This window comes from Myotis daubentonii, chromosome 4 (assembly GCF_963259705.1).
Source record: "Myotis daubentonii chromosome 4, mMyoDau2.1, whole genome shotgun sequence".
Taxonomy (NCBI): Eukaryota; Metazoa; Chordata; class Mammalia; order Chiroptera; family Vespertilionidae; genus Myotis; species Myotis daubentonii.
This window is the reverse complement of record NC_081843.1, coordinates 61821550-61844311: the sequence shown is the minus strand read 5'-3', so window position 1 is coordinate 61844311 and position 22762 is coordinate 61821550. Positions and strand designations below refer to the sequence as shown.

Here is a 22762-nt window from a genome sequence, read left to right as displayed (position 1 = left end):
TTGTATTTTATTGCTAACATTAATAAGAATATTTATATTGTCTTATCTCTAAGTATGGTAACCGGCTATTAGTTTGACAAAGATATTTTTCATCATGTTAAGGAAGAATTATTCTTTCTATTACTTACCTAAAGTTTTAATCCAGATTTAATACCAAATTTTTATCAAATGCCTTTTTGGCATCTATTGAAATAATTTATGTGTGTGTTTTCCCCATTTAATCCATGAAGATGACAAATTAAAGTTAACCATAATGAAAACAAACTAATTTATGTAATATTTGTTTCTACAAAACAAATACAGCTTGATAGTTAAGAAGTTTGATGACACAATGAGCACCCGTGAACTCACCTCCCAACTTAAGAAACAGAACATTAGCAATGATGTTATCTACCCATCTGCTCTTCTCCTGGCCCTTCTGCCTACCTTTCTCTACCAGAGGTAATAACTTTTCTACCTTTTGCGATTATCATCATTTATTTTTAATAATTTTATCACATGTGCATATACATATAAAACATATTGTTTGATTTTTGCCTCTTATTGAACTTTATAAAAATGGTGTCACATCAGCCCGGCCAGTGTGGCTCAGTGGTTGAGCATCGACCTGTGAACCAGGCGGTCATGGTTCAATTCCCAGTCAGGGCACATGCCCCAGCTGTGGACTTGATCCCCAGTGTGGGGTGAGCAGGTGGCAGCCGATCAATGATTCTCTCTCATCATTGATGTTTCTATCTCTCTCTCCCTCCCTTCTTCTCTGAAATCAATAAAAATATATATTAAAAAAAATCATGTCACACCAAATGTAGTCTTCTGCCCACTTAGGGCTTTCACTACCATGTTGTATACTCTAAAATTCAGAGTCTACTAGTAAATCACTGTCTTTCACTATTGTGTACTTTTCCACTGCATAAATATGTCATGGTTTATCTCTATTAGCCTGCCATTGTTCTTAATTAGTGTGAACAAAATTTCACAACAGGAGCTGAAAATTCCCTAAGTGTCAGTAATTAAAAGTATCAACACTCCTAAAAGTGTTCACAAATAAGCCAGTATTCTATCTGCCCTGCTCTGTTCGTGACAGGGTGCGGCACCCCAACCCCCCCATGGGCTCTGCTCTGTGTGTGACGGGGTAGAGCCACAACCCCCCAATCGGCCCTGCCCTGAGTGTGACAGCGGGGAGTGCCCCAACCCCCTGATCCGCCCTGCTCTGTGGGTGATGGGGGGAGCTCCCCAACCCCCTGATCTGCCCTGCTCTGTGTGTGACAGGGGGTAGTGCCCCAACTCCCCTATCGGCCCTACTCTGTGCATGACAGGGAGGAGTGCCCCAACCCCCTGATCGGCCCTGCTCTGTGCATGACATGGGGCAGTGCCCCAACCCCCTGATCGGCCCTGCTCTGTGCATGACAGGGGGTGGCGTCGCAACTTCACCATTGACTCTGCCTTGAGTGTGACAGGGGGCGGTGCCCCAACCCCCCAATCAGCCCTACCCTGAGCATGACTGGGGGTGGCATCGCAACCTCCTGATCCGCCCTGCTCTGTGCATGACAGAGGGTGGCGCCCCAACTCCCCAATCGACCCTGCTCTGAGCCCAACCAGGGGCTGCACCTAGGGATTGGGCCTGCCCTCTGCTACCCGGGAGCAGGCCTAAGCCAGCAGGTCGTTATCTCCCGAGGAGTCCCAGACTGCGAGAGGGCACAGGCCGGGCTGAGGGACACCCCCCCCCCCCGCCCCCACCACCACCAGTGCACAAATTTTTGTGCACCGGGCCTCTAGTAGTACTATATTTAGCACTGTAGTACTATATGCTAAATATAGTACTAATTAGAGAGATTTAAAAATTCTTAGCCTAATAAGGGCAAATTCATTAGCCTCAAAGGAAGACTGGGCTTTTGAAGTCTTTAAGTCAATAACTTTTTTCTTCTAAACTTGTTTTCAAAACAAGCTACTTTTATAAGTTAAGGTTTTTAGCCAAAGAAACAAATTTGAGAACATTTAATTCTATACTTTTGTTCCTTGCAGTTTATATCACAATTCAAGAATGGTTATAAAAATATACCTTCCCTATAAATTCTCCAGATTATTTAACATATTGAGGTAAGAAGCAAGCTAGTCAAGAGGGGTGGGGGTGGGGGAGGTCAGGAAATAAAACTACTGAAGATAACTCTATTTAGATAAACTCTTATTGCAGAACATAGGAACTCTACTTTCACTGCACTATGGTTAATTAAATCTAAGATGCCAGCAATTGTAAAACAATTCATGGTTTTATGCACCACTGTATAATATAAAAGGCTGACAAACTATGACACAATACTAAGATGCTACTGATAATAAGAAGCATTCCAATTCCAAAGACATTCAATGTTAAAAATAAAACACACCTTGAAATCAATAGCATTTTGTGTGTATGTGTGTGGGTTAAATAGTTTGAAATAAGATCTTGGGCTTGGACATATTATGCTAAATTGTATTTCCTGCTTTAAAATTTGACTTCCTTATAAGAAAGCTCTTATAAGCTCATCTTGTGTGCCTAGGACAGGGCCATACACATAGTAAGAGGTCAAAAGATATTTAAATAATGCTCATGGTTTAAATTTAAGGTTGGTTTAGCTGTAAGAAGCACAGATGTTATAAACTGATTAAAAGATTATTTTCCAAGCTTAAATTAGTGATATTAAAGTGACAATGTCTGTATCATAGGTGACTCAACTTCATAAGTTTCAGTTTTAGGTGGGAAACAAGAAAGCAAAGCCATCATGGCAGATTTTATTGACAAACAGTTGATGTCAATTAGAAACAAGAGCTGATATTTTAAGGTCCCAGTTACCTTTGTCTATACATTGTCTATCATGGTGCCTGGTACACAGTGAGAATGCATAATGCTTACTGAATGATGATAGTAAACTTAACTCACTGCTAAGAGTGTAATTTATGGTATTTGTGGCAGCTATAGATTTCAATAATAGTTCCAGTTGCTGCTTTCCAAAGTGACCACAGTTTGGTGAAGGGCAGAGCGGGATGGTTTTACCTTCAACTCCTGTTCCTGATCATGTTTTGGGAAGCTTGATCTGCTGTAGCCCACACAGAGCCTGTGTGAGGCTGTGGTCCATGAGTACTTTGAAACACTTTCCCCAGGTACCACAAACACACAAAATTACCCTCCCATCCTCCACCATTCTGCACTCTTTCAGGGCAGGGGGTGGGCTAGGTCCCCCTTATGCCACTGTTGCCTGTAGTGATACCTGGCTGAGTTGTGAAGACACAGATGTTGAATTTAGCTCACTACTCTCCTTGAGAAACCCTGCAGCTAGTTCTTATACAGAAAGATGAGGGCAGAGGAGAATGACAACATAAAATAGAGAAGTTGGTCAATTTACAATAACTTCAAACTATGATTCGATTATTGTTTGAAATCATGAGTTTCCAGAATGTCAGACCATTCCCTTGGCCAAATATGAGATTCTACATATACATGTATAATTATACATTTACTAGAAGCCTGGTACACAAAAATTCGTGCACTGGGGGGTGGGGAGTCCCTCAGCCTGGCCTGCCCCCTCTCACAGTCCGGGAGCCCTCAGGGGATGTCCTATTGACAGCTTAACTCACTGCTAAGAGTGTAATTTATGGTATTTGTGGCAGCTATAGATTTCAATAATAGTTCCAGTTGCTGCTTTCCAAAGTGACCACAGTTTGGTGAAGGGCAGAGCAGGATGGTTTTACCTTCAACTCCTGTTCCTGATCATGTTTTGGGAAGCTTGATCTGCTGTAGCCCACATCGAGTCTGGCCTCCCTGTGCAGGAGGCAACTGGGCTGATCAGGGGAAGGCACCGCCCCCATCACCCCGCTGCTGCTGCCACTGCCATCCGCGGAGGCTGTCTGAGCCCACGGCTGCCTAAGCCCCGGGCCTCATAGCCGCTATGGCTTTGTCTGGATGGATGTTGGAAGATGTCTGCCCTAATTAGCATATTACCCTTTTATTAGTATAGATATATTACATATTATACATACAATTATAATATATACTAGATAATATATATAACCTTTGATATATATCAAAGTTAACTATTTCCAATTAGATAATTTTCTATTGTATTAATACCTTAGTAAATTAACATGTGGTTAGAGTTATAATTCAATGCAAATATTAAAATGTTATTTACAAGTCAGCCAGTTAGTATTAAAAAAATAAAACAGAACTAGTTACAAAAGGATATAATTTTAGCATCCTTCTGGTATTAATTACATTCAGAGCAGGGTGTATAAAGGTAGCTGTTAGTCAACAACCTTTGAGCAGACTGACTAAACACGACTGTTGGCAAAACCAGTGGGCTAGCCAAACCAAAATCAGCAGGGAAAGCAGTCAGAGTGCAGGCATATCATCTAAGAACAAATGGCAGTGTTGGGGATTTATTTTTATCCCTGTTACTATTTCAAGTGGAAAGTTATCTTTGCTTCCCAGGTATCAAGTAGGTTAGAGAAGGATAGTGTTCAGGAAGCCTTTGCAGGTGGGCTGAAATTGCCTACTAATTTCAAATACTGTGTAATTTAGTTTTTCTAGACCCAATCTTCTCCCCAGCCTGCCAAAGGAAAATAATTAAAAAAACAAAACTTGAAGCACTTTGCTAAGTTTGGAAGTTAAAAAAAAGAGAAGAAAAAGCCAACCTGTGTTCTTTAGCGTCAATGACTCTACTGCAAGAATTTTATAGCACTATTCAAGCCTTTAAATTTAACAGTTAAATGCTGATTAATCTTCAAGTCACTATGCCTTTTAGGAAGACATACATTTAAAACTTGTTTGGCTGGCTATTCCTTGTTTATTCTTGGAAAAGTGTGCGTGACTCTGTATTTTATAGGAGACACTCCTGGTACTTGTAGAAAACTAGAGGCCTGGTGCACGAAATTCATGCATGGGGGGTGGTGTCCCTCAGCCCGACCTGCACCCTCTCCAATCTGGGAGCACTCAGAGAATGTCCAACTGCCCATAGGGATCGGGGCTAAACTGGCAGTTGGACATCCTTCTCGCAATATGGGACCTCTGGCTCCTAACTGCTCATCTGCCTGCCTGCCCTAACCACTCTGCCTGCCTGCCTGATCCCCCTAACTTCCCTCCCCTGCTGGCCTGATCCCCCTAACTGCCCTCCCCTGCCAGCCTGGTCACCCCTAACTGCCCTCCCCTGCTGGCTTGGTTGCCCCCTATTAACTTTTTTAGTTTAATCTTATCTGCTTTACACACAATTGTATTTGACTTCCTTACTGGCTTCTCCCTCTCACACAATTTTTCTCTCTCCTTTATGTAATACTTTTTCCTACTGACTCATCATCTATAAACTTTTCTTTCCTCCTTATTTCCTACTTCTGTTCCATCATCCTTCTTCCCATCGTTCTCCTACCCTCCCTCCATCCCCACATTCCTTCTTTCCTTTATCTTTAACCTTCTCCCTCCCCTTTTCCTTCCTTCCCACCTTAATTTTTTTCTTCACTTCCTCCCTGGGACCTGCTTTGCTCCCTCCCCCATTTCTTTCTTCTTCCCATTCTCCTTTTAAGCTCTACCAGCTCCCCTTTAAAACTTTTCTTCCCTCCCTCTTTCTCTCTTATCCTACCTTTCCCATACATTCTTCTCTACTTACTTCCACTGTTTTAATATCTATCTATCTACCTGCCTAATTAGTCACTATCATTTATCTTTTTTCTTTTCTGATTCCTACTTTTAAAATCTGTCCCTATTACACAACTATACTTGATTTTCATTATAGCTCTTACAGTTCACTCATACAGCCTCTTTCCTTCTTTAACTCTGCTCTCTACTGACTCCTTTATAAGGTTCTTCCCTCCCTCTTTCCCTTCTTAAAGCTTCTGTTGGGGGTGGGGGCGTTAACCCCCAGCCCAGGGCTCAGCCCCAGCCAGGTGTTCGCCATTTCCCCTTCCCCAGCTTCCCCGCCACTGTCCTGCTCCCATTCCCTGCCTGGGATGCCCAGCCCAGCGAGGGTGGCCGAGGCCCACATGGCCGGGGCGCTGCTGCCACAAAGCAGGAGCGCCTCTGCCCAGAAGGCCTCGGACCATCCACCACTCCCGTCCCAGACCTGCGGGTGCCTCCCCGCCAATGGCCCGCCTCGGGGGCCACCGCTCTCCTCCCGCGTCTGGGCAGGGCGCCTCCCACAGTTGCGACCCACTCCCCTGTGCAGCCCCGTGTTTCCTTCCCTTTTCCATTCCTGCATCTTTTTCTTGTTCCCTTTCTATATTTCTGTTTCTCCTCTCAGCATGTCATGTAGGCCTGCCTTCCTCTCCCTCTCCTTTCTTATGCCCTCCTATCATAACCTATCCTACCCCGGGCCTTGCAGCTGCCTGAGCAGAGAACAGGGACACAGCCTGCTGATCCAGTTGTAACGTGATGCTATAACAGACAATTTGCATATTCCTCTATTTTATTTATATATATATATATATTCTATTTTCAGTCCTTTTCTTACAAGTAATTTCTAAATTATGTATGCAAACCTAACTTCTGTTTTTTAAAGCCTCTGGGATTGCTGAGTCTGAAGTAAGCAATTAAATTAGAAAGAATTTAGAACAACATTCTCATAGCAAATACTGAGTTAATATAGGATTTTGGGATCCCATTTGCTGTGACAAAGTTAACACTGTTTCTCAATGTCCTGTGGCAATCATTCCCTGCACACCTGAGTCCCTGAGGCAGCAGGCAAGTCCACTCTGCAAGGCTGCAGCACACCAGAGGATGTGGCCTTTATTTTCTGCAAAAAACGTTGCCATTTCAGATTTTGTCCAAATTACAAACATACCACAGATCTATCTTTTTGTGTATGTGTGCGCATGGATTTTAATAGGCCCATAGGAATTTTACATACCTATGCCAGGATATAGTATTTTGCATCTACTGAAACCTTTGTTTAAAATGCTGATTCATATCAATCAGAAATATATACATAAGCCTTGTTCCTGACAGTCCCCTATTTCTATAGAAGTCCCCAGTGGAGGGTTCTGGATATGCTCTACATTATTATTCTTTTCTGAGTATTAGTCTGTATGTTTGTCAGAAGGAGTGCCCTGAGGGCGGAGCCTATGTTTTACCCACCCCTGTATCTTTGCACACTAAACACTTAGCAGAGTATGTGGAACTACAGGGGCTAAAACAGCCGTGGGCAAACTACTGCCCGCGGGCCAGATCCGGCCAGGTTGAAATGAATAAAACTAAAAAAAAAACACAACCGTACCCTTTTATGTAATGATGTTTACTTTGAATTTATATTAGTTCACACAAACACTCCATCCATGCTTTTGTTTCGGCCCTCCGGTCCAGTTTAAGAACCCATTGTGGCCCTGGAGTCAAAAAATTTGCCCACCCCTGGGCTAAAAGAATGTGTCCTAAAATAAGAAACAAGCAGAACAATAAAACTATTAGCACATCCACTGATGACAGTTTATTGGGAAAAATAATTATGTTAATAGATAACTTCATCAGTTACAACTGCCGTTACTTTAAAACACTGACTTAATTTGCTTCTCCTTTTAAAACTTTGCAATAATAGCAAGGAGAACTTTCCCCTGGTAATGTGGAGACCTACAGTGTAGTTACAGGTCTGCCCCCATATCTGTGTTTTTAGACAAGAAATGTTCAACAAACAAAAAAATACAGGTTTTAGTTCTTAAAACTGCACTGAGACACACTTTTTGAGAAAATTTCCACCTGCCACAATTTCAGTATATTTCCGTTAAAATATAAGAGACAAAACTATTCTGATTTGTATAAAATTTACCGGACAATAAAGATGCAGCATTTTCCTCTGAATGTTGTAACCTGAACACCTCAATATTGTAGCCCACGTGAATCTTACCACTTTTTCTGTTCAATTGAAATGGGTCTACTTTAGTTAGTGAGCATCATAGGTATGGATTAAAACTGTGAGGATAATTAGTTGACTCATACTCTTCAGGGAAGTCAATAAGACATTTGTAGCTGATTTATGTAGCTCCTGATAATCACAAGTTTAGAAATCACAACTACTCCTACAGATATTTCCTCCTCTTTCTGAATCCATAAAATGCCTTCAATGACCATTCAATTTCCTGAGCACCCTCTTCCTCTAAAGCAGGGGTGGGGAACCTTTTTTCTGCCAAGGGTATTTATAACATCATTCGAGGGCCATACAAAATTATCAACTTAAAAAGTAGCCTGCTATATTTGTTCAAACATTTAATTAACTCACTCCTAATGCCTTGGCAGGGCTAGACCAAATGATTTCCCCACCTCGACGTTCCTCACCCCTGCTAAAGGAAAGGGGGGAGATGAATTGTGAAAGATACAATTTACATTTTTTATGCTATAAAAGTTGCTGCCCAGTTGTGATGATAAAAATCCAGGTAATCAATGATTCTCAGAATTTTTACTCTGTAACAGTATATTGCTATACTTTGTTTAATGTTCCACTCTGCCTTTTTTTAGAAGAAAATTTCAACCTCAGAGAACATATTCAGGCATAAAAGTAAACATGCTTAAAAGCTAACCTGCCAAAACTCAAATTCTGACCTTCTAAAGACTCTACTGAGGGGGGGAAATCCTACATTGGTAACAAGGAACAATATAACCATGCAGTGCTCAGCATCAAGATATATTTTTAACAGTAAATGTTCACTTTTAAAATGATATTTTAACAATGCTTCGGTTATGCTTCAAATATGCCTACATATGACATTATCATGATAGTTGTATATTTTCAAACATGTTTGATGTAAAAACTGTAAATTTGTTTGATTTGCTAAATCCTTTCTAGAAACATTTTTCAAAGTTTCTGAAACACTGTAGTAAAAGAGAACTAAAATTTCTCATTAAGGAAAAGTATCTTTTGTGGGAACCTAAATTTAAACCTTCCACTTGAAGTCCTAAACATTTTCCACGTAGGAAAACTGTAAGTGTATATCTTAAGAGTTTCTAGAGCAATCAGCATAGGCAATGTTAAATTACCATGCCTCTCTAGACAAACAGAGGAGCACTGTACAGAGACCCTCACATTTGTGGCCCTGTGTATTCCCTGTGGGCAGTGCCAACCCACTCTCTCCCCCGTAATGACTCTTTGTTTTCTCTAAGTCCCAAAAGGCTGGTGAGAGCTAGGCAAAGAGAAGGGGGGAGGGGCAGATGGAATGCAGCTGCAGGCTATGAAACAATGCTGAGTCCATATATTTTGTTCCCAGTTAGAATAAAAAGTGGACAGCAGTTGGGGTGGAGGGGACAAGGAGACAGAACCCAGAATAAGCAAGGTTGGGCCACATATCCCACAGTTGTCAGTCTGCAACTTCCTCCTCTTTCACCCCTCTATCTTCTACTCTATGAAATCCAATAACTATTCATTTGAGTTAAAAAGCTTATCTGCTAAAATTAAAATACCTATTAAAATTTAAACCTATCAGTCATTTATGTCCAAATTACTTTTATCATGAATTATACTCAGGTGAGGATGGAATAGGGAGATAGAATGGAGCTTGCATAGATAAACTGGGGAAGCTGAGACAGACAAGCTTGGGGGAAGTAGTCGAATTCAGAAAAGGATGTACAAGGTTTCAAATATAAACTGCCTGCTTTGCAATGATGCCTACAGCCTGAGAGCAATTGGTAGGAAAACTATATTCCTTAAGACTGATAAAAGCTACATATGTCTGCATGAATCAAGAGTTTGAAAGCCTGCACATATTGGTTCATCATTATTCAATCCAAACTGGTGTTCCCTAAGAAAATGTTATTCACTTGCATTGCCCTGGCATCCATGTTCTAACTGGGAGAGAGACTTAAGGGAGAAGCAGACCCAAAGTGGCAGCTGCTAGTGAGGGTCTTGCCCTCTCCTCCTTGACAAGCTCAGGGAAGGCCTGTATAGTAGGCCTTATAAATTCTGAGACCTAAAGTAATCACATAAGTTGGTCTGAAATTTTCCATATAAAAGCAAGTCATGGTGAGTAGTCGTGATCTAGGCCAGCATCTTCCTTGACAAAGGTCAATCTTTACCTTAAATGAGCCTGTCTGTTATTATCTTTTTGCATCTAGGATAACATACCTTTGGAAAATCAGGGTTAATTTCCTTTTACCAAATCCTTCAGGGCACTATTTCCCACCAGAGCAGAAGACTACAGAGCCCCTCATTGTTATTGTTATTGTTATTGTTATTGTTATTGTTATTGTTATTGTTATTGTTGTTATTGTTATTGTGTTAATTGTTAACTATCCTATATCCACCTATGCAAAAGAAGTGTATGTCCATTCCTTTTACTTTTTATCCAAACCCAGAGATTTCCTGCTTTGTTTTCTCTAGTCTCCCTAATCACCAGCAAATTTCATGTAACCCATCTACATCTCCCCCTTTGAATCCGATGTATACAATAAGTGCTAAAGCTAGATGTGCTCTCCCTCCTGGGAGCATGCCCATGCCTTTCTTCCCTCTCAGGTGTGTATCTCCTAAACTCTAAGGGTACCTACAAGACTTACAATCAGGGGAGCAAAGGGCAGTGGCAGCTTGTCCTGGGCTAACCCACTAAACCTGTCTCCAAGGCCCACTTTCCTCTGACTTCCCAGTGAGCCAAGCAGCCCCACCTAGGCTCTCACCAGTTGCTTCTTCTATCCTAAACCCTTCACTGACCCCAGGTTTAATAAACATACACTAAAAAACACACACACAACAAAACAAAACAAAAACCTGCCATTTTTCCGGAGCATTTTCTCAATCCATTGAGATTTTGCTTCCTGGCAAGTGTCCTCAGTTTGGCTCAATTAAACTCATAAAAATTCTTGCAGGTCTGGGTGTTTCTTGTGTCAACATAACCCTTTACTGTTTCTGTAGAGCCCTCCAGGGTACATGGACCCAGGCCTGCCTCTGGAACATCTCTTAAGATATAATTAATACCATTAAAAATTTCCAGAAATTTTTAAGAAGCCTTAAGTAAACAACTGAAATGAACACCTCAAAAAAACAAAACAAACAAACAAAAGAAACAGAATCAGCATGTGCTAAAGACTACCTAAGAAACTATAAAACAAAATTCAGGAGAACCTTGTTCCAATTACAATCCCATTCATGAACACTTGGTAACTTGGGAGAAAAAAAAAAAAAGGATGTTCTTATAAAGCTATCATGAAAAGCTCTGACATCTACACACAAACATCTCTTTCAAGTTAGCATTACACAAAATTTAAAAGTACTCTTACTTGGTGTTGAATGATATAACTAATCTCGACTCTTGAAATGTTTTCAACTTATAAAGTTTAGAAAGATTGGATTTATTTACATTAAACTTTGCATTTTGTGACATGATAAAAGTCGTAAGTATGTAGATTTATAGTAAGCAGAAATATAATCTCCCCGCCTCCCCAACTTGCCTTTTCTCTATAGGCTAACTCTATTTACAGATATTCCAACTCTCCATACTATACTATACAGAGACAAATTCAGAAATGCATGTTAATTTAGATGAAGGAATGACTGTGTCTATTTATTTAATATTAAATAGTAATAGTAATAAATAATACTGACAGTACTGTAAGGTCTATCATCTATTATAAACAGAAAATTCATAGGTGCATTTTATTAGGAGTTATCATTTATTATGTTTTTAAATGTGCAATAAAATAGAACTCGTTGTTTATTCTGTGTACTGGAAAAACTCAATTTTCTATCTATACATTTAATTTCCTAGTATGTACAATCAAAGAAATTAGAATAGTTGTTAATAAAAACAATATCACATAATCAGAATTTGCCTGAAATTAATAACTCTTTATAACTTAATTAGAGGCCCGGTGCACGAAATTCGTGCATGGGGTGGGGGTTGTCCCTTAGCTCAGCCTGCACCCTCTCCAATCTGGGACCCCGCTTACAATCCAGGACTGCTGGCTCCCAACTGCTCGCCTGCCTGCCTGCCTGCCTGCCTGATTGCCCCTAACTGCTTCTGCCTGCCAGCCTGATCACCCCCTAACCACTCCCCTGCCAGCCTGATTGACGCCTAACTGCTCCCTTGCTGGCCTGGTCACCCCCAACTGCCCTCCCTGCAGGCCTGCTTTCCCCTAACTGTCCTCCCTTGCCAGCCCGGTCACCCCTAACTGCCCTCCCCTGCCAGCCTGGTCACCCCCAACTGCCCTCCCCTGCTGGCCTGGTCACCCCCAACTGCCCTCCCTGCTGGCCTGGTCACCCCCAACTGCCCTCCCTGCTGGCCTGGTTGCCCCTAACTGCCCTCCCCTGCAGGCCTGGTTCCCCAACTGCCCTCCCCTACAGGCCTGGTCCCCCCCAACTGCCCTCCCCTACAGGCCTGGTTCCCCCCAACTTCCCTCCCTGCAGGCCTGGTACCCCCCATCTGCTCTCCCTGCAGGCCTGGCCCCTCCCTACTGTCCTCCCCTGCTGGCCATCTTATGGTGGCCATCTTTGACCACATGGGGGCGGCCATCTTGTGTGTTGGAGTGATGGTCAATTTGCATATTACCTCTTTATTATATAGGATTGTGGTAAACAAGACATTCTCATTATACTTTGAATATGTTACATTGCAATAAAATGGTTAAAAAAATGCAATTACCCATGATTTGCAAAAATCTACTCAATAAGTATATCTTAACTATTTTTTAACTAAAAAGAAGATAATTCAAGTGTTGTAAAGGTGTCAGAAATTTACATTTAGTCACAAAGTTCATAAAATATCAGTACATTAAGAGGCACAGGTGAAAACAAATTTTAAGACTTAGGTAAAACAATGTATGAAAATAATAGCTTTTCTTGCTAAATCAATGAGTACTCACCCCTTGGAGCCCTTGGAACTGAATTGAAGGTCGAAAAGGAATTAAGTTCTGTTAAAAGAAACATAAGAAACAAACAGGTCAAACTTGACTGCTGTGACACAGAATTAAACGTTTAAACTTCAAATCTGTGCATTTGGTCAGTGGTATAGTCTGTGAAAATACCTTTTCATCATGTACTTAGGTTTACACGTCATTTTATTAAGATGCATTGATGAACAGTAGCACACTATTGACATTTCTCTGAATAACACAACCAAAGGTATCTTTTGGCAGTATAGCTGATCAGGTTGTTTTAAATGACTGATACAATTTGGTAAAAATATGATTAGTATACAAATTCAATTTTACTAGTACATTGAAAAATCATACTCTGGCTTAGTTTCTTCATACTTTTTAAAATATATTTTTATTGATTTCAGAGAGGAAGGGAGAGGGAGAGAGAGATAGAAATATCAATGATGAGAGAGAATCACTGATTGGCTCCCTTCTGTATGCCCTCTACTGGGGATCAAGCCTGCAACCCCAGGCATGTGCCCATGACCAGAATAGAACCCGAAACATTTCAGTCTGCAGGCCAACGCTCTATCCACTGAGCCAAAGTGACTAGGGCTCTTCATATGTTTTTAAAAGTGGTGGAGATAGGAAAGATATTTGGAGGAATTTTCCAAAACCCTAATAGAACATTAGAAATATAAAATTTAAAAAAATACTTAAAAATTAAAAGAAATATAAAATTGAAGTATTTGAGATTGAATGATTGTTTCTATTTCCTCACATTTTACCAGAGATTAGTTTCTAATTAAGGGTCAAACAGGTTACCAATTTTCTCACAAGATGCTCACTAGGAGAATATTATAATTTCTACAACAATATTTTGTTTTGTAATGAATTCTCATAGCTTTAATATTTTAAGAAAAGCTGTAATTATAAATATCTACCATAGTCTCAGGCATGATATCCTATATCTACAGTCACCAGAATGGTTTTTATGGGAATGCTTTTCTAAATTGTTAACAGAAATTCACAAGGAAATCAGATATGAGTAACTTTTAATAATAACATATCAACCTGTAAACTATTCCTCATATCCTTATATCCAAATACAATACACAAAAACAGAAACAGTGGTTTCTGGTTTCATCTTGATCTCCAATAAAAATAGAGCCAGGCACCCATGTGCCCCTCCCTTCAACTACTGCACATTACCTGCAGATTTAAAAGTTTATTAATCAGTATTATAATAAACTAAAGAGTTAGATGAAAGGATGAGTACTTCTTAAAAGATAGATTATTTAAATATAAAAGTACATGGTAGCATTAACCATTCTATTATTATTTTATACTAGAAGCCTGGTGCACAAAATTTGTGCATAGGGAGGGTCCCTAGGCCTGGCCGGTGATCAAGGCTGATCTGTGGGGCGACCGGCAGGGCAATCAGGGTCCCCGCTCACACCTGCCTTGGCCTGGTGCTGTCCGCTTTCCAGCTCCGCCTCCCCATCGCGGTTACCGATCGCTGTCTGTGGGGTGACCAGTGGGCCAATTAGGGCCTCCACTCGCACCCACCTTGGCCTGGCTCCGCCCACTCACCTGCTCCACCATCCCGCTGCGGTCCCACTCTTAGCGGGGCCCATTGGGTCCAGCAGTGCCTCCACTGCCACCTGCCAGCACCGCATTGCCGATGCCTGCCATGTTCCACGCTGCCACCTGGTGGTTAGCGCACATCTAACTCCTGGTCAGTCGAACTCCCACCCATGGGAACAATTTGCATATTAGCCTTTTATTATATAGGATAAATGGATAAACATCTTGGAAAAAAAACATTATAATAGATACTATTATCATTGTTTTACTACCTTAAAATGATCACTAAACTCTAGACTTATCAGCAGGCTCAAAGTAATACTTGTAACAAATTCATTTTTTAGTGTGTGAGAAGTGGGTTGTTTTTTTTTGTTTGTTTTTTTAAAGGGAAGATAAAAAAATAATGATTGAAATTGTAAAATGATTTTTAATAGTGATTCCTTCTAAGTCATAGTCTTTTATGAATATACAAATTATAGATTAATGCTAGAATTTCCTTAGAGAAAGAAAACCCTACCCAAACCTACCTTTCAGACCTAACCTTCTTCCTGAACTAATAGCAATAAGCCTGGAGAAGCCTAAAGAAGTCTTTCTTCTGTAGAAGTTGCCCTACAATTTGGGTAACACAGGTCTAGGCTCAAATTTTCACAATATTTCCATCAGTCCTACCTCCTGGCTCTCCTTTCAAATCACAAACATTGAACATTTCTGAGGCTGGTTACATTTTCCTCCCTTACTCAATGACAGCAAAACTGGCAAACACTAAACCACCCCACTTCAACCCCCCAAGTTGGCACCTCTTTCCCACTTTTTTATCAAGGGTACTTCTATCTTTTTAGTTCTCCGGGATCACAACCTTAAATTTATAGTCTTCTCTCTCTTCACCCCCACCATATTCTATCAGTCAATTGTAGGCGACTAGAATCACATAATTCTGATCCAGGGATAATATAGTTAACTAGAGGCCCAGTGCACGAAATTCATGCGGGGGGGGGGGGAGGTGGTGGTGTGTGTCCCTCAGCCCAGCCTGCACCCTCTCCCACCGGGATGGGGCCTAAATGGGCAGTCAGACATTCCTTTCACAATCCAGGACTGCTGGCTCCCAACCGCTCGCCTGCCTGCCTGCCTGATTGCCCCTAAAAGCTTCTGCCTGCCAGCTTGATCACTCCCTAACTATTCCTCAGCCAGCCTGATTGACGCCTAATTGCTCCCCTGCCAGCCTGATTGCCTCTAACTGCCCTCCCCTGCTGGCCTGGTCACCTCCAACTGCCCTCCCCTGCTGGCCTGGTCACCCCCAACTGCCCTCCCCTGCTGGCCTGGTCACCCCCAACTGCCCTCCCCTGCCAGCCTGGTCCCCCCCCCCCCAACTGCCCTCCCCTGCAAGCCTTGTCCCTCCCAACTGCCCTACCCTGCTGGCCTGAATACCCACAACTGCTCTCCCCTGCCGGCCATCTTGTGTCCACATGGGGGTGGCCATCTTGTGTATTGGAGTGATGGTCAATTTGCATATTTCCTTTTTATTCGATAGGATGCCCATCCCCCTTAGGCAATGTGTCCCATTACTAACTAAGCTGGGACCAGAACTCAGGACTCAATCCTCCTATTTTGTCATGCTGCATTTCTTCTACTACCTGGTGTTCCACACACATCTGCTATGGGAAATTCAAGAGTGTGGGGGCCTATTCCTTCATGCCAGACAGTTCACATTTTAGTTAGGGAATATTAGAGAATGATTAAATACTAGGCTAAGTACTACCAGGAGGTGTAGTAAGGACTCTCAAAAAGGTAAGAAGATTATAGGTTATAAGATATACTAGAAAAGCCAAAGATCTTGTGGAAAGGGTGGATCTTGGGTAGCAATTTAGAAAATACTAACTCCAGGGAGAAGTGCTCTGCCTGAACAGAAAAGCAAGGAGACAGGAATGAATACTATGTGGGCAAAGGACAAATGTCTCTCTGTGTAGAGTTCTTTCATACTTGAAACACTACACAAAGGGTAAGAATTGGACCTGGAAATCCCTGTCTAATCTTTCCTTGGGTTGAAAATTTGTCTTCAGTTTTGCTTTTATCCACTACAGAATAAATAGGACAATGAGTAATTTAAATTTCAGACCTCTGGGATTTCAAAAGATTTATCACCCTGTGAAATAACCCCACCCTAATCCTTCCCATTACCCTCTCAGGCAGGGCCTTAGACCTGACAACTAATTGGAGACTCATCTAAGTTTAGGAACAAGAGAGGGAGTTTCTGAAAGAAGTGTTTCAGGGAAAGTAGTCCCTTCAGTCATGTGTACGAAAGATGGAGATGGACGGATTGGGGCTAGGATAAAGGATTAGCTCCAGGGGATTCTTTATTTGGAGATACTCTGGTGAGAAAGGCCTAAGTTAGTATTACTTCATCTGGAACAAGCATTCCGATGGAAGAAAGATAAAATGTGCTAAAAGCTTGACTACCAGGCACCAAAGAAAAATGAAGTGAAGGTGGCTCCAGAGGTCCCAATCATCATCTCTGGCCAGTTAGCTCCAAACTTCCTCAAATTAAGCTTAGTCTCACGTTTGGAAGCCTCTGTCTGTTTCAAGCCCTTATCACCAAGTACTTAGATCAGGGGTGGTGAACCTTTTTTCTGTCAAGGGCCATTTGGATATTTATAATATCATTCGCAGGCCATGCAAAATTACCAACTTAAAAATTAGCCTGCTATATTTGGTCAAATATTTAATTAACTCACCCCTAATGCCTAGGTAGGACCAGACCAAATGATTTCAAGGAGCCGGACGTTTCCTACCCTTGATCTAGATCAGTGGTTCTCAACCTTCCTAATGCCGCGACCCTTTAATACAGTTCCTCATGTTGTGGTGACCCCCAACCATAAAATTATTTTCGTTGCTACTTCATAACTGTAATTTTGCTACTGTTATGAATCGTAATGTAAATATCTGATATGCTGTATGTGTTTTCCAATGGTCGTGACCCACAGGTTGAGAACTGCTGATCTAGATAAAGGCCTTCCTCCCTACGTTCAATTCCTTCCAAATTCAAATAGCTAGCAGAAGCTCTCTCAGACACCACTCTCAGCATGTGTCACAGCCTGCAATGGGTTCCATCAAGGCAAAGCAAACTCCTCCACATAGAAAACAGACCTGCCGCCATCTACAGGATCAACCAATTTCATACTACACTTAAACTGTGGTTCAGCCATGCTAACCTTTTTGTCTGTTTGTTTTGTGAACATTTTCTTTTCTATTATTCTACCTTCTTCCTGTTCCTTCAACCTGGCATACCTTCCCAAACACATTTTGCCAGTCCATGTTAATCACTCACTTAACATTTAAGTTTAAGATTAATTTCCTCACCTAGGCCTTCCTTTGGATACATCAGGAATGGAAGACTTAATGTGTTTAATAACATAAGGCAGGTAAATGTGAGACAGCGTGTAAAGCAATAAGGAGTGAACACCTGAAGAATAAATGCCCAACCTAGAAAGGATTCAAATTTTTAAAAGTTAAATTTTTTTTCAGGCCAAAAAAAAAACAATGCTGCCACCATTTTGCTAATTCTGACCTATACCCACTTTGAATTAACTCCTGTTAGCTGTTGTTTTTCCAGATGCCTGTGTTTACAATTCTACTACGTTGGGGATATATTTTTTCATAGATTGTCTTACTCCTAGTTATAATGGAAAGAGAGGAATCTAACACATATTTAGCTTACAAGTATTCATTCTGCATTATGCTCAGCTAAAAAAATAATATAAAATTATTTGGCCATGTTGTCTTTAAATATGTGGTATACACTATATACTTGTGTACCTTACAGATTACTATTCAGGGTTGTATAGACAAAACAATACAACTATGCTTTACATCAATTTAGAAACTTTTAAGAGTAATTTTGACTTTATCCAGTTGTTTTTTTTTGCCTTATCACTGAATTTAGAACCTAACCTCCTGATATGCTTATTGTTCTATTTGTATTGATGATTCCTCAACAAAAATGATAGTTCTGTTTATATAGTTTTGTAATGCACAGAGCATTTTTGTACCCATTGTCTCAAATGAGCCCTCTAAAACCAAATCTGGGTGGTAAGAAGGTATCATTATTCCCCATTTCAGAGGAGGAGATAAATGAGTCTCCAGCAGGTAAAGTGTGTTGCTTAGGGTCATCAAACTAATGATTAGCAGAGCTGGACCTCAAATCCAGCCACCTGAATCCCTTTCTTTTTCTTGTCTCTATAGCCAGTTATCTCATAGTGCTGAGTATTTAAAAGCCCGTATGCTCATTCAGTTATTCTGGCATTTTGTTCCCAAAGAAAATGAATTTCATAAAACCACTACAATTTCCAAAGTTCAGTTTCTTATTAAAAAATAGGTTTTGGTCCTGGCCAGTTTGGCTCAATGGTTAGAGGATTGGCCAGAGGATTGAAGGGCCTCTGGTTCAATTCCCAGTCAAGGACACATACCTCAGTTTCAGTTCAATCCCTGGCTCTGATCAGGGTGCATGGGGAAGGCAACCAATTGATGTGTCTCTCACGTGGATATTTGTTTCTCTCTCTCTCTCCCCCCTCTCCCACCCTCCTCCCTCTCTTCTACACTGTCTCTAAAAATTAATGGGAAAAAGTGAGGATTAAAAAAATAATAAAAATAATAGGGTTTTTTTTTTTTGCTATAAGGACCATGTATAATAAATATTTGTGCTAGCATTTTTCATTTATGAAAAAAATTAAAATAGTTGTGTGCTTATCCAAACTGTAAAACTAAGATTACTGTTACTAAAAACACTCTCTTAAGATATCTGACAACCTAGAAAAGAAAAATGCATAAGAGAATCTCAAATGTTTTATTGATTTTAACCCCAATTTTAGATTTTAAAAAATGCAAAAGGCAGCTAGAACTCTATGCCACTTATGCATCCGACCAGTGTATTAATGGGATAGCTACCAGGAATAAGTTCTAAGAGTCAAAAAGCAAATGATTCAAGCAGTTAATTTTTAATCTAAATGTTTTTAAGCCTAACTGCACAAACATAACCTGAATTCACTGTACATTTTTTAAATGATCATGTAAATATAGGTGGCCAGATATGATATGGCATGTTTTAAAATAATGTTTAACTCACTAAGTACATTCCCATTACAAATAAATTTCAATAGGGCTTCAACTTTTGATTTTTTAGCTTCAATTAAATAGTGACACCAAACAGCTCTTTTAAAAATCAAGTACTCTAGGGTTTAACTGAATAGTAGTCAATTTATAATCTAAGTAAAATTGTGATCAGGTATCTGCATCCAGCCAAGAAACAATGCAAACTGGAACTGGCTAGGGAAACTACTTTTGACAAATGCTTCAATAACCTGATAAAGGTGATGTTTTGCAATCTAAAGGTCTGTTAAGTTCTTAGTCCAAAGGCTAACATGGGGCAAATAAACAAGGTTTAAGTTTATGTGGGCTGTAAAAAAACAAAAGCTTCAATTTTCATAGAAACGTAGGTTTATTTCGATAGAGACATGCTGAATACAAAGGGCTGAAATAAATGAGTAATCATTAACATAAAATAATAGAACATTTTAATAAAAATTATTTTTTCTTGAACATTAGCTTACCAGACACTGAATAACTGCACAAATTAATAAGTGTAATGCAAATAAACCTATTTTTCTTGTTCTCTGAAAGCAACATATTTCCTGTTGCACACACCAGACAAGTCAGTCCAAGACTAATGGCTTGGCTCCTAAAATATTTGCTGCTAGTATTAGTGGAGAGAAATGATTCACTTGCGCGTAAGGCGTGTAAGGGAAATGAATGCAACACGATTACAGTAATCAGTCATTAGCGATCATTATAGTTCATTATTAATAATTATGTATAACAGAATACTGTAAAAATTAAGTTACGAAATTTTTGTTAAACCATTTCTTACATACCTTTATATTGGCTGGGCCGCAAAAATATTCATTGTGGGCCACAAGTTTGACGTGATTGGTGTAGGCAATGCTAAAATGCTCCAAAGTTTGATTATACTCTTGACATGTGCCATTACATGCCAATTCTACTGCAACAAAAAATTGTTCTATGTCCACTTATTTTCAGGGACTATTCCTCAAATATATCGGGACTATAAAAGTAATATGTAATTTGCTAAGTAATCTTAATTTTACTGAGTAATATTAATTTCTGACTAATTCTTTTAGGGTGAAAGCGAAGGAGCAAAGCTCAGGTTTCTTTGGAGGCGAACAAAAGAAAGTGACCCTATAAAAGTTGTTATAACCATCTCTTGTTTGTTTATGTATTACTTACGCATGTAGACAAATTAAATCTATGGTTACTTTTACTCTATCAACCACCATTGTTTTTGTGAATATACAAACATAAGAAATGGCATTCTTGGTCTAAGAAAGCGTGATTTCTCTAAGAAAACCATTATAGAGATGTGTTTTCTAATTTTATTCCCTAAGGTTAAAATACCTTCCGCTTCCCTTTTGAACCCATCATGGAACTTTAACTCAGTTAACTTCTGAATTATTCTTGAACTACTTAAGAATTCTTAAATTATTTAAAATCAACAAACCAGCATCTATTACTAGTAAATACCGAATATTTACCTGAATACTTAAGCTGCCTTATAAGTTATGATAAAGACAGTGCTAAAAAAAATTCCAAAGTCAAAAATAGTTTTGGAACTTTACCAAAACCAGAACACTCTATAAATGGTGAGTGCTTTAAGTGGGGTTGTTTTAAGAAACAATTATAGCTACCTAGTCACTATTTATTGAGTGCTTAAAATGTGTCAGGCACTACAATCATTTTTTATTAACACTTCTGGGAATTCTCAGAACACTCTTATGGGGTAGATACTATTATTTCCACTTCTTGGGTAAATCTTATGAATTATCTAAAGTTACATAGCTAATAAATTATCTGAGATTCAAACCCTGGCCTGTCTCACCTTAAAAGCTGTGTTCCACCCATACTATATACAGCTAGCCTCTCTTGCCCCTCCTTAAAATAGTTAATATCTATATATATAAAATGCTAATATGCTAAGTGTCCATCTGACCGGTTGCTATGATGTGCACTGACCACCAGGAGGCGAGTGCTCAATTCAGGAGCTGCCGTGATGCGCACTGGCCTTTTACAAAGAAACGGCAACGTGGACCTGGTGCCCACAAAGCAACACTCGGCTTCCCCCAAGTAGGACACAGGCCCCACCACCACCCTGGAGCGACATATCACCAAATCGCAGCTAATGCTGTTGAGACCCCATGGAGCAAAATGTGGTCCACAGCCCAGTCTAGCCCAGAAACGGTGGCTGTGAGCGCCAGGTAATGACATCATGTAGCAAGGCCTGGCTTCCTCTCCCTAGTGACTAGCCTCCTTGGAGTTTCTTCAGCCTACGAACATGACTTGCTTTATAGCCAGGTACAAACATTTCACACTTTAACTAAATGTCTGTGAAGCGTTTTCCTATGCCTCATCTCATTTGATCCTCACAGAAGTCCTGGAGTAGGTAGATGGGAGACTCGGTGAAGTCCTATTTTCTTTTCATTAGCTGGAAAACGGGATATTTAGAAAGCTTAGAAACTTGACCCGACTGAAAAGAAGAAATGGTGGACCTTGAAAATGACTTCAGGTTTTCTCACTGTGCAGAATATAGTCGAACACTGCTGCAGTTAAATATTTTACCCTTTGTTCTCCCTGCGTGATCTACAATAATAATGTGCTTTGTGTTGATATTTATTGCTGTGTTGCTGACAATTACCTGAAGGAGAACTTGGGGTGTTTCACTGGGCTGGAAAAAGTTTAGCTACATCAGAAAGCAGGTGTAATTAAGCAAGCTTATTTTATATATATAAAAGGCTACGTTGACTCGCACATGTGCGATACCTATAAAGCTCTCATTGGCACAAATTGCATGCATGTGTTTTGATCTGTCATTGTTGATCGTGAATTTGGTTGAAACCTCTATTATAGAGAATCGGCGAATAGAGATATTAAAATATTTCTTCTCATTAATTTCCTTTCAGTGTGCATGAATTCGTGCACTGGCCCACTAGCAGTTATATAAAATGTGAAACATCTACCCGCCCAGGGTAGCTCAGTGGTTGAGTATCAACCTATGAACCAGAAGGTCTCAGTTCGATTCCAGGTCAGGGCACATGCCTGGGTTGCAGGTTCCATCTCCATAAAGGGCATAGAGGTGGCAGCCCATCAATGATTCTCTCTCATCACTGATGTTTCTATCTTTCTCTCCCTCTCTCTTCCTCTCTAAATATATTTTAAAAAATAAAAATAAAAAGTGAAACATCTGAAAGCTGGATATTAATAACAAATAAGAACTGAGAGCCTTTGAGGGGATCACTAGTTTTTGTTTTGCACTACAGCTTAAGGAAAATA

The 22762-nt window shown here is 40.2% G+C and overlaps 1 protein-coding gene across 4 annotated transcripts in view; it reads right to left on the bottom strand.

Annotated features, from left to right (window-relative positions):
* The window catches only part of ELL2 (elongation factor for RNA polymerase II 2), an 84902-nt gene that overhangs the window by 49049 nt on the left and 13091 nt on the right, over positions 1–22762 (bottom strand). For 3 of the 4 annotated variants that reach the window (XR_009452619.1, XM_059694061.1, XM_059694058.1), the window contains exon 2: positions 12791–12838. The exons of the other annotated variant lie outside the window; for it this stretch is intronic. Coding sequence is in view for 2 of the 3 variants with exons in the window: in XM_059694061.1 (XP_059550044.1) it covers positions 12791–12838 (48 nt within the window). In the remaining variant the exon portion in view is untranslated. The remainder of the gene's footprint in view (positions 1–12790; positions 12839–22762) is intronic. 4 annotated transcript variants of the gene reach the window in all.